This window comes from Lottia gigantea, assembly GCF_000327385.1.
Source record: "Lottia gigantea unplaced genomic scaffold LOTGIsca_43, whole genome shotgun sequence".
NCBI lineage: Eukaryota > Metazoa > Mollusca > Gastropoda > Lottiidae > Lottia > Lottia gigantea.
Window position 1 is genome coordinate 391,595 of NW_008709504.1, and position 17,747 is coordinate 409,341.

Here is a 17,747-nt window from a genome sequence, read left to right on the forward strand (position 1 = left end):
AATCCTCATTACTTTTATTATAATATCAATTCCTAGTAATAATTGATCCCATTGAATTATGACTCTTACAGATAGACAGACGTGGTCAAATTATTTATAAAGCAAAATATTTCTTTGGTTCTGTGAGATCAAATTAAAATCAACATCCAAGAGACAAGTGTTGAACAAAAATATTGCTTTCGTTCTGTGGGATCAAAATACTACTTGAGTTGTAGCCTCTTAAAACATGTATTTATTTATTTTGTGTAAACAGTCTGTAGGAGCTAAAGTCGAAGATAAATAAACAAAAGCTTGAACATACACAAATGTTAAATAGTAAAAATGTTTGTTTATTTAACTTAAATTGGTGTTGCTTTTTAAAATCTTCAATAATACAGAGATTTGGGGTACTTTTTTTTACAATAAAAAGAATTATTGATGTTTTCAAAGGTTATTTTAAATTTTTAATTATTTATAATCTAATTTTAAGGTGTAATTCACCATCAGAATAAAACAGTGAAATCAGCTGACTCCTTGCTGATTAAGTGCTTTGCATACGAGTGGATTAGGCCAGATAAATTCTGATGCCACTGCCAGGGCTTTTGAGAGTAGTTGTCCTGCTTTCAGTATGTTTTTCAATATCTATTTTTAATGCTTTTGTCCTAAAAAAATTTGTTATTTCTATGTAGTTATGTTATTGATGATATATGATATGATATTGTAGGTATATATAACTATGAAGGAAAGAGTGAACACTCTCTGCCACTACAGATTGGAACTTGCCTACATTTAGTTGAAGAATATGGACCTAAAACTCCAGGAAAAGGTCAGTGCTTTCTGGTATTAGTTGATAGTTTCAGCAGAAAGTAAAATGTACCCAGAGGCAGATGATGAAATTTCCTGTTTTTCTTTTAAAAAAAAAAACTTAACAAATATGCTGCATTGGCTAGTGGGAAAATTTGTTGCAGGGTTAATTATTTGTAAGCCTTAACAACTCATGTATATTAAGATGCAATACAGTAGGGTACAATACAATTTAGAAGGGCATATACAATACAGTAGGATATGTGATAACTAATGTTGTAAGCTTATATCAAGTTACATATGTATTTATGAAGTTAAGGTATTACTTTGTTATGTCATTACTTAATTTAACACTGTGCACTGTACCTTATAGTTGTTTAAAGGGATAAGGGACAAATGATAAAAAGTTACTTTAGTTAATTTACATTTGTTTACCTGTACCTTTAGGGACAAATCCCAACCCCTCCTTTTTAGTGCTTCTATAAGTGAGATTCTCTTATATATAACACCTAATACCGAGTGCGAAAAAAAGCCCCAAAAGTAAAGTGTAAGAATAATATTACTTTACTCTCCGTTGTAACTTATACCCAAAGTGCTACCCAATCACAACCTCCCCTCACCCTCACACCTACAAAAGAAATAGGTGACTGTTTACTACTATGTTATGTAATTTTTGAGTAGATGAGACTATCTTATCAGAGACTATTGTGATATAATACTTAGTCAGTGATTTATCTATCTGTATCTCTCCTCATTTATTTGATTTATTATGTTTTAATCCATCTCCCCCTTGACTGAAAGTATCCATTTGTCCTATCAAGTGGTAGAGGCACTTTGTACTAATGACAAAACTATGAAAGCTAGAAACATAAACCAATTCTTCATAAGAATATTATATTTTCTTTATCCATTGGGAGACAGGACTTACTCATTATTCCTGTTATAGATTCTCCTTTAAAGTTTTTTTTATAATCAATATTGCTTAATTAATGCCATATTTTAATCAACTTTACCCCTCAAATTTTATTGAGGTCAAAAGATCTGTAAATTTTGTACAACTGGTCTTCCTTTTTTACCGCTTTTAGAAAAGTAAAATATTACCAATTTCATTTTAACTCAAATGTAATTCAGTTCTAAGATCACAATAAATTTGAATGTTCTTTATTTTTCATATTGAATAGAGATTAATTATTTGCCAAATTTGATTCAAGTTTTCTCCAGAACTTTTATTGAGGACAAACGTCTTTTACGCTTTTAACAAATTCAAATTATTGCCAATTTAGTGAAAATGAAAATACAATCCTGTTTTATAATCGTTATAAATTCTATCTGTTCTATAAGATTTGTAAAGTTATAAATTTTGGCTCAGTTTCAGTTTGATTCATACTAAAAACACGTATTCTTCAAATCCTTTCACCCTTTACTAGAGTAGACTTCCTTATCATAATAGTCTTTATGAATTGAATTTTGTCAAGGAAAAGTTTTATTCAAACTCGAATATGATTTGATAGGCGACAAAAAACACCCCTTATTTACTAATGAGTTCTTCATATTGATTCAAAGTATGCATGCATGGAAGGGTTTAATAGAAAAAAGAAGGGGAGTGGGTATCAGATAGCCTTAAAAAGTCGTTTCTTTTCACTAAAAGTGGTGCTTTTGAAATTTCAATTTAACTAATAAGGTGAATGACAAAAAAGATGATACAGAACAGTATGATATAAAAGTCTATTTCATTTCATTAGTCCAATAAGATACAGAACAGTAGGATATAAAACTACAATTCATTTCATTAGACCAATAAGGTACAGAACAGTAGGATATAAAACTACATTTCATTTCATTAGTCCAATAAGATACAGAACAGTATGATATAAAACTCTATTTTATTTCATTAGTCCAATAAGATACAGAACAGTAGGATATAAAACTACATTTCATTTCATTAGACCAATAAGGTACAGAACAGTAGGATATAAAACTACATTTCATTTCATTAGTCCAATAAGATACAGAACAGTATGATATAAAACTGTATTTTATTTCATTAGTCCAATAAGGTACAGAACAGTAGGATATAAAACTACATTTCATTTCATTAGTCCAATAAGATACAGAACAGTAGGGTGTAAAACTCTAGCTCATTTCAATTTAATAAAGATCTCTAAACCAACCTTGTACTGTTGTGGATATAAAATTATCTAGTATTAGATTATGTTGTTATTTTTACGTTTAAAATTCAAGTCATGTGTCCTACATAATTGAGGAAGTTGTTAAAAAAAAATTTCAAATTTACCTTTCATTAATAGTGTATATAATAATATTAGATATCTGGTAGAGATATTCTAGAGCTCTAGACAGTTGATTTAAGTCTATTTACCAGTCATGTCTAACTAGAGTTCTAGACTGTTGATTTGAGTGTGTTTACCAGTCATGTCTGACTGGAACTCTATACCGTTGATTTGACTGTATTTACCAGTCATATCTGACTAGAGCTCTAGACAGTTGATTTGACTGTATTTACCAGTCATGTCTGACTGGAACTCTATACTGTTGATTTGACTGTATTTACCAGTCATATCTGACTAAATCTTCAACTTATTGAATGTCGTTTGGGCATTTTTTTTTCCAAGCTGAATGTGTAATTGCTTTAAAGGTATTATCCATTATCCATTCATGCTTGACTGGATTTCTAAAATAACTTTGTGTGATTTTTGTCTGGAGGACGAAGTTCTGAATGTGAATTAAGCTTTTTTACATAGACTTTTTGTTTCAAACAAATCTCGACTATAGCCTTGCCTTGTGAAACTTCCACCAGCTAATAAATAGGTAGATATCTACATGAGTATATCCCTTTAAGATTTTGCCTGAGGTGTTTGAAGAATGTTTTATGCTACTAAATGTTTTAACATGAAGCGTGTATAAATAGAAATAAAATCGTAGCGTGCTGTACAGGTTTTATAGACCAGGAAGTTGAAATAGATACAAATAATTTTCCAGTAAAATAATTACATTTTATTGGCTAATTATTTTGTAAATTTATATTCTGAAAAACCCATGAACTGATTTTGTTAACTCGGCATCTTCTTCAGAGAGTCCACATAGTTAATAATGTTTATTTGGTATTTATGCTTGTCAACTCAGCATCCCTTTCAGAGAGTCCACATAGCTAATACTGTTAATATGATATATAGGTTTATCAACTCAGCATATCTTTCAGAGAGTCCACATAGTTAATAATGTTTATTTGGTATTTATGTTTGTCAACTCAGCATCCCTTTCAGAGAGTCCACATAGTTAATACTGTTAATATGATATATAGGTTTATCAACTCAGCATATCTTTCAGAGAGTCCACATAGTTGATACTATTAATATGATATATAGGTTTATCAACTCAGCATATCTTTCAGAGAGTCCACATAGTTAATAATGTTTATTTGGTATTTATGCTTGTCAACTCAGCATCCCTTTCAGAGAGTCCACATAGCTAATACTGTTAATATGATATATAGGTTTATCACCTCAGCATCTCTTTTAGAGAGTCCACGTAGTTAATAATGTTTGTGTGGAATTTAGGTTTATTAACTCTGTATCCCTTTCAGAGAGTCCACATAGCTAATAATGTTAATTTGGTATTTCGATTTATCAACTCAGCATTTCCTTCAGATTGTCCACATATTAAATAATCTTCATTTTGTATTTAAGCTGCTTAAGCACTAATTATGAAATTGCAAGATCCACATGTTGATGCTATCAGTGTCCCTTATCAAAACACGTAAAAAGTTTAGAAAATACTCTTTAATCAGTAATTATGAACTCTGTTTATTTTAAAAAAGGAAGTTGAAATTGATATGTAACATAAACATTATATTATAATGTAAATACTAAATAAACACTATTAGCAATGTGGACTCTCTGAAAGTGATATAGAGTTGACAAACATAGATACTAAATAAACACTATTAGTCATGTGGACTCTCTGAAAGGGATTCAGAGTTGGCATTGCCAATTCCATTTATATTATAGTGGTCATATAAACAATATTAGATATGTGGACTCATAAAGGTATACCTAAATATCACATAAAGATCATTATTTGGTATGTGGAATCTCTGAAATATAATCTAAATATCAAATAAACATTTTTAGCTATGTAGACTCTCTGATACAGAGTTAATAAACCTAAATACCACACAAACAGTATTAGCTATGTGGACTCTCTAAAAGAGATACAGAGTTAATAAACCTAAATACCACAATAACAGTATTAGCTATGTGGACTCTCTAAAAGAGATACAGAGTTAATAAACCTAAATACCACAATAACAGTATTAGCTATGTGGACTCTCTAAAAGAGATACAGAGTTAATAAACCTAAATACCACAATAACAGTATTAGCTATGTGGACTCTCTAAAAGAGATACAGAGTTAATAAACCTAAATACCACAATAACAGTATTAGCTATGTGGACTCTCTAAAAGAGATACAGAGTTGACTACACAGTAGTGGATAAACTACTGTTTATCTTGTATCACAACTTATATCATAAAGTATATCATAAAGTATATCATAAAGTATATCTCAGTATATCATAAAGTATATCATAAAGTATATCATAAAGTATATCATAAAGTATATCATATCTCAGTATGTAAGTATCATGCCTTAACCTATTTATCAGATAAAATTACGGGAAGTCAATACAGGTTAGATAAGATCAAATATGAGATTAAACTATAAAGATAATATAGAAATAAAACAAGGAATATTTGTCATATCATATCACATTCTGTTTTGGGGTTTACCTGGAATTTCCATATAGACTATATAACTATATTAAAGATAAAACTAGGAAGTTATGATATATCTTTGTTCTACTTTTAGTTTAACTGTCATTACGATACTTTTCATAATCAGACATTTTAAGTGTACAATGTACTTCTATCAGTTATCAACTTAAAAACCACTGTAACAGGAAGTAAGGCAAAAGAGTTTTAGATGCCCTCCATAATTGCAAGATTCCTGTGCTGGCATAGGCTACACCAAATAATTTTTATGAGGACCTTCTTCACCCAACTGCCCCACCCTCCTAATAAAAAAAAGTCAATGAATATGAAAATACCAATTTTTTGCCTCAATTTCTTAGACAGTTGCTATGTGTGTAGTGGGTCTCTGATAGTTGCATAAAATATATTCTGTACTGAAAAATTGTTTTTCACAATTTCAGCAATATGGTATCGAGGATATTCTATGAAAAATAAAGACAAACAGGTAGGTTCCATTTAGAACAGTCTTTTTTTAGCATCACAATTTACATCATTCAGTAGCTCATCAAAGGATGGGTTTCATGTTTTCAAACATCATTGATCATTTATTGCAACCTCCCAATGGTACCTAGAAAACAGATAACTAATGACAATTTGGGACGACATCAAGCCTTCATTCGTATGTGCACTAAATCCAGCAATTTATAAAAATTTCCCAGTTGCTTCTAGTCCTGAAAAGTCATAGGCCAACCTTAACCCCCTGTTATATTAATAGATTTTATGATTCAGGATATAATGTGTTTTGTATCTTTCAGGGAATATTTCCAGCTAGCTATGTCCATGTTAAACCATGTAAGGTTGAAAATGAAGGGTAGGTTCAATATTTTCATGCTTTATTTTCTTTTTTGCTGCTCATGAAGACTGATGAAATCCCTGTCTATTGACTAGCGTAATGGTTAGCTCAAAGTTGATAAAGTTTTGTGAAGAGTTGACATTTAACTTTAGAAAGTGCTGGCAATGGCATAGAAATTATTATAACCTTGAAGGGAATTCATCTTTAAGCTCCCTAACAGACGACAATCCTACATGCTACCAACTGATATACCCACCGACAGATTTGAGAATTTTAATTTTTCAACTACCCTATTGCACTATTAGTTGTATTTCTCTGACATCTGAATATTGCAGGAGATTTGAGAATATCATTCCGACGGAAGATCCAGTGATGAAAGAAGTCACGTTTGTTCTGAGAGACTGGGCGGTAAAATGGAAGAAATTATATGTGGTACGTAGTGTATAGAACAATTGTCTGGGCTTATTAAATACAATCACTTTTGGCAGTGTATTCTCAAATGATCTTAGCACTAGGATGTCCTAGAAACAGTCTCAAACACAGAAAAGATCATTTTAATTTTAATTCTTAGGATTGATCTTTCCTAAGATCGTTTCAGAATACGCAGACTGAGTAATGGGGCATTATGGTCATAATTCACTTGAAAAACGAGGCATGAATGAAACCAGTTTATTATGTTGTTATTTTGTTTTTATTCTCATCATTTGAGGGAATTTCAGAGTTGGGGTTTTAGATCTGCTGCAGTTTTGTGGGGTCTATGTAGCCTATAGAAATGTCACATACTTACAAAAAGCATTTTGAATCCTCTTTTCTAATGTAGGTTTTGTCTTTATTTCAGGAAAGTCATCCAATGTTCACCAGAATAGAAGAAGTGATGGTAGCGTTGATAAATTACCGACGGCAACTTGTACAGAATACCATCACCGAGGATCAGCTCTTCAGTATTAAAAATGAGATTATTATGAGAATTGACTGGGGAAACGGGTATACTTGTTTTATTCATATCAGCTCTTTTTGGATAATCCAAGAGGTTTTAGCCAAACACCAGCTTGTAGAAAGGATCCTTGTTATCCTTGTAAAAATGGTTGTTTCGCTCATTTATTTATAACATCATTGTGTGATAATTATGTGGACGATGCTTATTATAACACCCATGAAAGCACTGGCCAAGGTCCTTAAAGATCTGCTTGATGAAAAAGAGATGAAATTGCTTCAAAAATTTGAAACTGATCTTTCATTTGTCTAGAGCTCCTACAAAATTCTTATCAGGGCATCGAAATAGAAGTAAACTTTCGGATACATAACAAATTGAATTTTGATATTTTTCCAGTAAATTAGGGCTCGATTTAGTTCCAAGAATAGATGGTGAAATCATCGATGACGAGAAACATAGTGTTATCTCCCTTTATAGGGTACATTGTAATAGTGTGGAGTCTAGTAAAGGTACATGGGTAAGTAAATTTCTCCAATTCTTAGTGTGAAAGAGTTGCTTCCCCTTTATCGACTTTATTGTGTATTGATATTTTCATCTCCAGTCATATCTTTGTAAATTTATAGCTCTTTAGATACATTTGTTTGCTTTTGATTGCATTTTTTCTATTTCTTGGTAACAGGATATTTTAAAACTCGAATCAGACATGACTGGTTTAGATGAAATAGTTCTGACAAACTGGAGAGAGAAAACCAGTACAGTTTATGACAACAACCTTACAATCCTAATAGTTTGACATGTTTTTATTTTAGCCTCGTAAATTGACCATGTCACGACAGAGAAGTAGTAAAGAGAACCGTCATTATGATACTCATCACGTCTTAGTAAATGTTCGAGGTTTTCCCTGTAACGTGGGCGATGAGGCAGAAATCTATCTGTCTCTTTTTGATGCTGATACAAACCAGTTTATAAGGTTATATCTTTATTCAGGCTCTCATCTTTCTCTCAAGGGAGATAACTTTCTCACAATCTTGATATCTTAAGACCACAATATTACAATAATATATCCTACCATCATATTGGATGATTTGATTGGTTAGAATTCATTGCCTTATACCAAGCTATTTGGATGGAGAGAACCACAGTCCAATCTATTTATTGATAAAGAGGCAACATTGAGTGTACAATGAAGGAAATAGTTCAACTCTTAGTATAATATGAAATATCTATATTACAGTGAGAAGTTTTTAGTACGTTACAGTAAACAAGGCATGCCTTTATCAATGGATAAACTAGACGCTTATTATGGTTTATTCTTGGTAGGTATAATTTGTAAATTACAAACCAAACTAACAAATTGTTAACAGAAGGTCTAAAATTGGGGGAAAAATGGCTAGTTCATTTGGTGATAATATAGTTCTCTTATGGGATTTATTTTGCTTCTTCCACTAAATGACTAGAAATCATCTCAAACATGTATTACTTCCAAAGACAACATTTGGCCAGATCTTGAAAGCACTGTCTGTTGCACCATAATATTTAACAATAAGAGTGAATCCACGCCACCTTTGTCCCCTTGTACATAATTCACTAAAGCTCATTTGTTGATTATTATTTTCAAATATTGCAGGACCTATCTGATGAAGATTTGAATAAAGATTTATTTATAGTGGCTCAAATTTATAGATATGGTAAGTTTAAACTTGGTCACAAATTTTTTTTTTTTTCATTTTGAATAAATTCTTCACCATTTCATAGTTATACAAGCACATTTTTAAATTTTACATGTTTTGAGTCAGATTTTGTTTTGACTTGCTGTTTTCCCTTAAGGATTTGAGCTCTCTTTGAATAATGATTTTGATAATTATATATCAATATGAATTCTAAAATTTGAAACAATTTTCCACCCCAGAAATGACATTTTACCACATTTCCCCTTATAAATTAGGTAAGATTATTCAAGATTCTCATGAACAGTTGTTAAAAGGTAGGATAGACTGGACTTGTAGATTGACAGTTGTGTTTGTGTTTTCTATTTTTTTGAGGTTTTGAATAAATTATTTTATCATTTCTACAACCTATAGTGGGTGCTATATGGGCTGTTTTGGTGCTGAAACACCTTAATACATTGCGTTTCATTTCATGCACTCTTTTAGTGAATTGTTGAAAATAATTTGGTGAAAGTTCTAGTGTCTTGATGGATTTTTTGATGCATGAACTTAACTTATTTATTCTTTCGAAAAAGTGGTGTCAAAGTCTTTGTTAAACAAAGCATTGATTGGTTAGATTTTCTTCCAAATGAAAACTTGTCATGCTAAAGAATGTATTCAGATTTATTTTCGTTTATGTAAAATATATATTTAAGAATGAAAGTTATAACAATTGCATGAAGCAAGTATGAACAGTTTTTGCATGCCTTTAATACTTGAAATGTATTTTTTATTTTGAATTGTTGAATTAGCATGCTATTTGAGAGAGTGTAACTTATCTTGTTTGAAGTGATGAAATTAATCCTAAAATGAAAAAAATGTAACAAATATTAATTAAGGCTAGCCAATCAGAAGCAGACATGTGGATTATTATTCTCCAGTTGATATAGATTTGGTTTAGATCTAGCCTATGATTATCTTGATACAAGGAAAACTTTCACAGAATGTTTATTGAATGTTTGATTGAATGTTTGATTGAATGTTTGATTGAATGTTTGATTGAATGTTTGATTGAATTGTAAGAGAACAGAATGTAAGAGTTTCTTATGATATTTTCAGGGAAAGTATTATTGGATAACAACAGTAAAAAGGCTCCAGTGTTTAAATATAGACGTCCCTGGGGATGTGCTGGTAGGTAACCATGAAAACACGTTTTGATTTATTTTATATTTTTCATTCCAAGCTTTAAGAAGATTTGCTGTGGCTCATCGATTTGGACACACGCTCACTAATTTTTACAGTTCAGTTTTGGCATTGGTGGAGATAACTTCGAATTTTTAGAACTGGTTTTCCCTGTGTCAGTGATGGTTGTCTGAGGGGCTGAAATGGAAAAAAGTGTCTAGTCGTTCGGATGGAACAATAAACTGAGCCCCTGTTTTATTTGGTTGTATTTTAATCCTTTTTTCTTTTCTTCAGTTCACTGTTTAAAAGATGTATTAAAATCATCAAGTGAAGATGAACTAGAATATCAAATCCGTATTCAAAGGTATAGAAATTTCATTAATGAATTTTACAGCATATTTGAAATGATCTATTCTATAAACATGAACTATGGTTCTCTAGCAATAAACATGTACCACAGCCATTGCTTGTGGCTTTCAATTTATGCGCAGAAAAATAGAATGTAAAACTCAATTTCAATCCGTCATGATATTTATCTTCATGTGGCAATGTTGAAATATGTGTATTTTACCAGATAAATTTCACCAGCTAAATTTCAGCAATCTGTATCACTCTCTAGAAAATCTGACACCAAGTTCCTCTACAAATAATCAAAATTTTATCCATTACAGTTGTGTAGATGCTGAGAGTAATATGACCAGTCTTCACGAATCTTTAATTAAAAAAGCTCAAAATCCTCAAAAATCCTTACTTCCAGACAAATCAGACAGGAATAATTTTGGTAAGTTTAGAATTTCTCAATTCTAAGTCATAGATTCTGTAGTGGCTGTACTAGTTTGGATTTTCAACCAGGTTTCAACTTGTCAGTGATGCAGGTCTAAAGGACTAACCTGAAAATGGCTGCTGATGGTAACAATAAAAACAGACCCAGGCTGCTACAGGCTGTGCATGTTAAAGATCCCTCGACAGTTGGAAATCTAAAAAGATTGTTGAGTAGATGGATTTTTTGAGATTTCACATACTATTAATGGCTATTTGACACTTTCTACAAAACCATTATAATTATAACCATGTTATGTACTTTATTGATAATTTTGTATCTAATTGTAGGAATGGCGATATCATTAAGAATGTTACGAGGAGACTTGCCTACTGTTAAAACAGAGAGTCCTATCTTATTTACTAAAGATGTAGCTATAGCTCAACGTCTAGGGTTCTCTGATACAGTTGTCAATCCAGGTAGGTTGGTCGTCCTCTTTTGTGCCCCAACCATTCCCCACTCTTCCATCGTTAGTCCAAGTAGTCCCTTGAGGGCCTTGACACTTTGAAATTTTCTAATACTGAATACAGTATAATATCAGTATTGATGTTTTATGGCGTGCAATAATATGTTAAAATATTCAAACTCTTTTTTAACACTGAAGTTCAATTCTGCGTGAGGCACTATCTCAGACGCAGCTGACGTAACTGTTGAATTTGTTATGTAATTTTTTTTAGGTGAAGTTCGTAATGACCTGTATTTAACTATAAATTGTGCCGAATTCGACCGTGGAACGAAGAAATCAGCTAAAAATGTAGAAATAGATATATCTGTTTTTGATATCAATGGTGTTATTATTCCAGTAAGTAACAACAGATTTGTTTATGTATAAATACATTTGTTTATGTAATACATTTGTTTATGTATAAATACATTTGTTTAGAGCCGTATTTTGATGATGATGTTTTTGTTTGTATTTTATAGGACTGTATTTTTATAGATTTTGATAATGATATATTTATAGGACTGTATTCTTATAGATTTTGATAATGATATATTTATAGGACTGTATTCTTATAGATTTTGATCATGATATATTTATAGGACTGTATTTTTATAGATTTTGATAATGATATATTTATAGGACTGTATTTTTATAGATTTTGATAATGATATATTTATAGGACTGTATTTTTATAGATTTTGATAATGATATATTTATAGGACTGTATTTTTATAGATTTTGATAATGATATATTTATAGGACTGTATTTTTATATAATTTTGATAATGATATATTTATAGGACTGTATTTTTATAGATTTTGATAATGATATATTTATAGGACTGTATTTTTATAGATTTTGATAATGATATATTTATAGGACTGTATTTTTATATAATTTTGATAATGATATATTTATAGGACTGTATTTTTTATAGATTTTGATAATGATATATTTATAGGACTGTATTTTTATATAATTTTGATAATGATATATTTATAGGACTGTATTTTTATAGATTTTGATAATGATATATTTATAGGACTGTATTTTTTATAGATTTTGATAATGATTTATTTATAAGACTGTATTCTTATAGATTTTGATAATGATATATTTATAGGACTGTATTTTTTATAGATTTTGATAATGATATATTTATAGGACTGTATTTTTATAGATTTTGATAATGTATTTTTATAGATTTTGATAATGATATATTTATAGGACTGTATTTTTTATAGATTTTGATAATGATTTATTTATAGGACTGTATAAATTGTGGTTGTGGAGAGAGCAATAAAACTGTTTATAACACCTCAGTATTTTACCATCAAAACTCTCCAAAATGGAACGATATAATCAGAGTGAGTCTCACAGTTTTTTAAAAAAAAATTTCAATGATTTGAATATAACTATCGTACATTGAAAAGGAGGAGTAATATCTAAATTTTATGATCTTGTTTAAACAAAATATTTTCTCAGATTTCCATATTTAGGTAGAGTTTAACTTTATTTTGAAGTCTGAAATATGTTTACTATGGTTTGGTAGATGTACTAAGATTTTTAATGTCTTTATTTACAGTTATCTATTCCAATAGATAAGTTTACAGGAGCTCATATTAGACTGGATTTCTACCATTGCTCAAGTAAGTCTTTTTTTTGACATTTAACGCTTCATTAAGCAGCAGATCTTACTCCAGATTTCTCTCTGAAAAGGAGACAGCTATAGTAGAGCTTTATCAGCTAATATATAGAATAGCGTGAAATAGTAATAATCTTCCCCCTTCACTACCCAACACCATAATTATGTTAACTGATCTATATCCTGCCAAATCCAAACTATATCCATACTATTTCAGCTCGAGATAAAAATGAGAAGAAATTACAAGGTTTCTCCTACCTTTGTTTAACAGGAAAAGATAGCAGTACAGTTTATGATGGACAGCATGAACTCTGTATATATAAGGTATTTTATTTGACATTGTCAGACAGCACTGGCAAATCAGCAGCTGAGAGACTGTACAGTCGACCATTGATGGTTTGAACTCGAGCACATTTTGTTTTTTTATTTTTAGTCTAGTTAACAGACCTGAAATTGAACTATTGAAGATTTGAACGCCAATGAACACCATGTTTTATTATTTTTATATTCTTATCATGTCATCAAACCTGATATTTAAGTACTGGAGATTTGAACTCACAAGCGCCAATTGACGCCATGTTTTCTATTTCCTAGTGTGATGATATAAAGAAGATAAAAGACTATAAAAATCTACCCATGTACCAGGATGAGTTGAACGACATCCAGAAATCGGCTGCCACCCCCCTGCCCTTTCAACGTAACTCTAAAGAATATTGTCTAGTTTCTACCTTATTGTGTTCAACAAAATTTACTCAGAATAGTAAGTCTATATATTTTCTACTTTCACTTTGTAACAGTCTATAGCTCATGTCATGCTAGAAACTTTGTGATAGACGTGTGCTGAGGGTACAGTGTTCAAGATAATACCTTTGTGTCAGTGATACAAGGACATGCTGAAAGTGTTTAATCAGATGAGACAATAAACAGAGGTCCTGTGTGCTCTGGTTGTGCATTTTGAAGATCCAGGGAGTCATTAAACGAAGTTGAAAAGAGGCATTCTTTAAGCTTTGATCTCTGATATTTTTCAGCGGGGTTATTAAGTGTATTACAGTGGTCTATGAATAGAGATAAAATATCAGATAATCTACGGAACTTGATTAGATTACGTTCTCAAGAAATTGTCAAGGTGATATTTTTTATTTTTTCTAGTCGAGTCTAGTCGTTCGAATTGGGCAAAAAACACAGGCTGTGCACATTAAAAATCACGAGAAAGCCTAATGCTGTTTTCCTGCACAGTTTATTTGCATTGGTGATGAACTGTTTTCAATTTCTGTTTTTTAGTATTTACAAGATATATTGGATGCATTATTTACCATGTTTGGTGCTAAGAATGGTGATAGGGTACCGTTTGCTTCTGATGTCTTCCACGCTCTGGTAAGTTAGATCACTAAATTACTTACACCGAGTCAGCAGAAATCTGGTAAAGCTTCCAAACTCAAGAATCCCTGGATAATTAAGTTTCCAACTGGATGCCTGCACAAAATTTCATCTAAGGAAACACATGCAGTATAATGTCTATATTCAAAACAGAACTCAAACATATATTATTTTAAGAATATTCACTAAAAATTGATTATTATTGTTTTAGGTTCATATATTTAACATTCTGGAACAGACTCAATTTGAGAAATTTCAACATATTCTTGAGTCATATTTAGAGGAGAATTTCTCTCACCCTCTTGTTTTCAGGTAGAGCATTTTTAATTCATTTTGCTTCCTTTCCCCTTGCAGTAAATATTGTCCATGGTCTCGAAAACAAAGAGATAAAATCCAGATTTGAAGTAAAACAGACATCCGATTGGATACAAATTTTAACTTTAAACTTGATTTGATTGATTGACCAATATAAATCAAAGTTAGGTTCCTGAGTAAAAGCTCCAATCTTTGTTTTATGTAAGCAATAAAAGTAGTTTTGCCTGCAATGATATTTTTAAACAAATTCTGCAAGTTAGTCAATCAAGTTTGGGTCCCAATTGGTCCATTTTTTTTTTTAAATCGGACCATGGACTACATTTATAAATATTTTAATATTATATGTATTTTTTTCTAGGGATCTAATGTTTTGTTTACAAGAAAAGGTGAACTCTGCTGCTCAATTGTCAGACAATAGAACAGACGTCCCTGTTGAAATTACACTACTGGTAAATATTCATATTTTCTTATTGAGTGTTGGGGATTGTTCGGTAGCCTTGGGGATCCAGGCCACATATTCTGGAAACAATCTTAACACTAGGATGTCCTAGGTTCTTATCTTCTAACATTGATTCTAGGACATCCTAGCTCTAAGATCGTTTCGAGAATACACGGCTAGAGTTTTATCCTAACATTTGTCTAGATAATCCCTTGGTGTTTGGGGTGTGATAACTACAGATTTTTCAACCCAGTTTCCCCTCTCAGTGATGTAGGTTGGAGGTACTGACATGGTAATAGCTTCTGGTTTTTCGAATGAAACAATTATTAGGTCTGTACATTTTAAAGATCCTGCAACAGTTGGAAATCCAAAAAGAGGTGACTGATGCTGCTTTCCTGGCAAAATCTTTCTTTTCATTATTGCACACTGCAGGTATTTTTGGTTTATTTCAGGTTCTGGAGCCATTATTTAAATTCACTGTGAAATCTTGTAATTTATTCAAAAGGTGAGCCAAATATCTCAATGACTTGGATTCTTATTTTACAGACAGTTTGGACATCCAGGGCATGTCTAGCAAAAAATAGACAAATGCCTTGGTTAGACTCACTTCCAAATTGAAAAAAAATGAACTGATGTAGAAACAGATCAAGCTGAGTGATTTAAACGCTCGCTAATCCAAAAGTCTCAGTTTCAATCCTTGCATAAGTTGAGCTAATACCTTCAGATTTTTCAACCAGGTTTCCTTGTTCAATGGTGGTTGTCATCAGAACTGACACGGACAAGGCGTTTAGTCATTCAGATATAGGTAAGTCTAGGACACAGAAACAGTGTATATCTGCTTGGTTTACTACTTGATCTGTTTCATTCCAGAGCGTATGGTGCTGACATGGTGAACACAATGCTCTTTAAAGATATTTATTCTATATTTGGTAAAGTTTTAGAATCTAAAGATGACAAATTGAAAAAAGCTCAGGTTGGTTTGATTTTTTCATTTATCAAAATTTACTTTAAGTATGTAATGTTTATGGTTTAATTTTATTCTAAAGTTAAGTTTGTTTTTTCATTTTTCATCCTTTAATCATTCATTTATTCATCCTTTAATCATTCATTTATTCATCCTTTAATCATTCATTTATTCATCCTTTAATCATCCATTTATTCATCCTTTAATCTTTCATTTATTCATCCTTTAATCATTCATTTATTCATCCTATAATCATTCATTTATTCATCCTTTAATCATTCATTTATTCATCCTTTAATCATTCATTTATTCATCCTTTAATCATTCATTTATTCATCCTTTAATCATTCATTTATTCATCCTTTAATCATTCATTTATTTGTCCTTTAATCATTCATTTATTCATCCTATAATCATTCATTTATTCATCCCTTAATCATTCATTTATTCATCCTATAATCATTCATTTATTCATCCTTTAATCATTCATTTATTCATCCTTTAATCATTCATTCATTCATCCTTTAATCATTTATTCATTCTTTCATTCCAGGTGATCTTACTAACTGAACTACATAAAACGTACGAACCACTCCTGTCTGTGATGAGTAAAAAAGAATTATCAGAGTTAGTTGTTAGTGTTTTAAATCGCGTTGCTAGGGACTCAAATAAAGACGTTGTCAAGGCCAAGACAGCGATTATTAAAAATACCATCAATTCTGAACTATTTGAGGATACAGGTAAGTTTGAACTCATTTTCTAATATTTCAACATTGTATTGGCAAGGCAGACTGTAGATCAGTTTGTTAGGGTGTCTGAATCATGACATCATTTCTGGTTATGTCATTCAACAACTTTTGTAGTACTATTAATTTGTGTATTAATTTCTAAGACCTTCACTACAGCCTTTGCACGTTAAAGATCCAACAAGATAAAGAGTATGCTTGATACTGCCCTGTCAAAATTTGCCTGATTAGACACTGCATGGCTTCATTAAACTCCAGTAGAAAAGTAGGAATTTATTTCATTAGTCCAAAAAGATACAGAAAAGTTGGACATTAAAGTACATTTGATTTCTTTTACTTCATCAGTATAAATTGCTTGTGTACATTTTCAGAATCTCGAAGCCTACTCTTGCCACTCTGTCTGGCTCATATTAAAAAATGTCTGATACAGCGAGGATGTTTAAAGGTCACATCAGAAACCCTGGGAGATTTACTCGATAAAATATTCCTTTTAAAAAAGGTAAGAAAAGGACAGAAAAATTTATCAGCTTCTCAGAAGTATGAAGGCATGGTTGCATGGATGCCAACAGATTTTAAAGGAAAATTTTTTGCTTTTCAGAAGTTTGAAGGCATACTTTTTAGATGCCCAGATGTCTTCAGAACAAAATCAAATCATTTGCAGAATGGGATCCTTCAAAATAACACAGTTTTGCCTGAAATCTTTCAACATCTGCCATGTTTTATATTTCCAGAAGAGTAAAACCAATGATGATATCAATCAAGTTGTATTGGCCTTATTCGATGTTATTATTGAATCTTTGTTAAAAATGGAGGCTAATCGTAGAATAGAG

General features: G+C 31.1%; 2 protein-coding genes across 2 annotated transcripts; both read left to right on the forward strand.

Moving 5' to 3' along the window:
* Positions 1-699: 699 nt before the first annotated feature.
* Positions 700-8,698, forward strand: LOTGIDRAFT_123192 (hypothetical protein; the record flags this gene model as incomplete). The annotated part of the gene is made up of 8 exons (XM_009060524.1): positions 700-805; positions 6,012-6,055; positions 6,366-6,421; positions 6,739-6,835; positions 7,224-7,387; positions 7,734-7,830; positions 8,147-8,307; positions 8,572-8,698. Coding segments are annotated over 8 exons (852 nt in total), but the record flags the coding sequence as incomplete, so codon positions are not given.
* On the forward strand, positions 8,573-14,387 carry LOTGIDRAFT_63886 (hypothetical protein; the record flags this gene model as incomplete). Its single annotated transcript, XM_009060497.1, has 12 exons — positions 8,573-8,653; positions 8,965-9,040; positions 10,109-10,178; positions 10,765-10,946; positions 11,276-11,404; positions 11,663-11,787; positions 12,700-12,798; positions 13,017-13,080; positions 13,294-13,400; positions 13,671-13,836; positions 14,105-14,202; positions 14,358-14,387. Coding segments are annotated over 12 exons (1,227 nt in total), but the record flags the coding sequence as incomplete, so codon positions are not given.
* Positions 14,388-17,747: the final 3,360 nt, after the last annotated feature.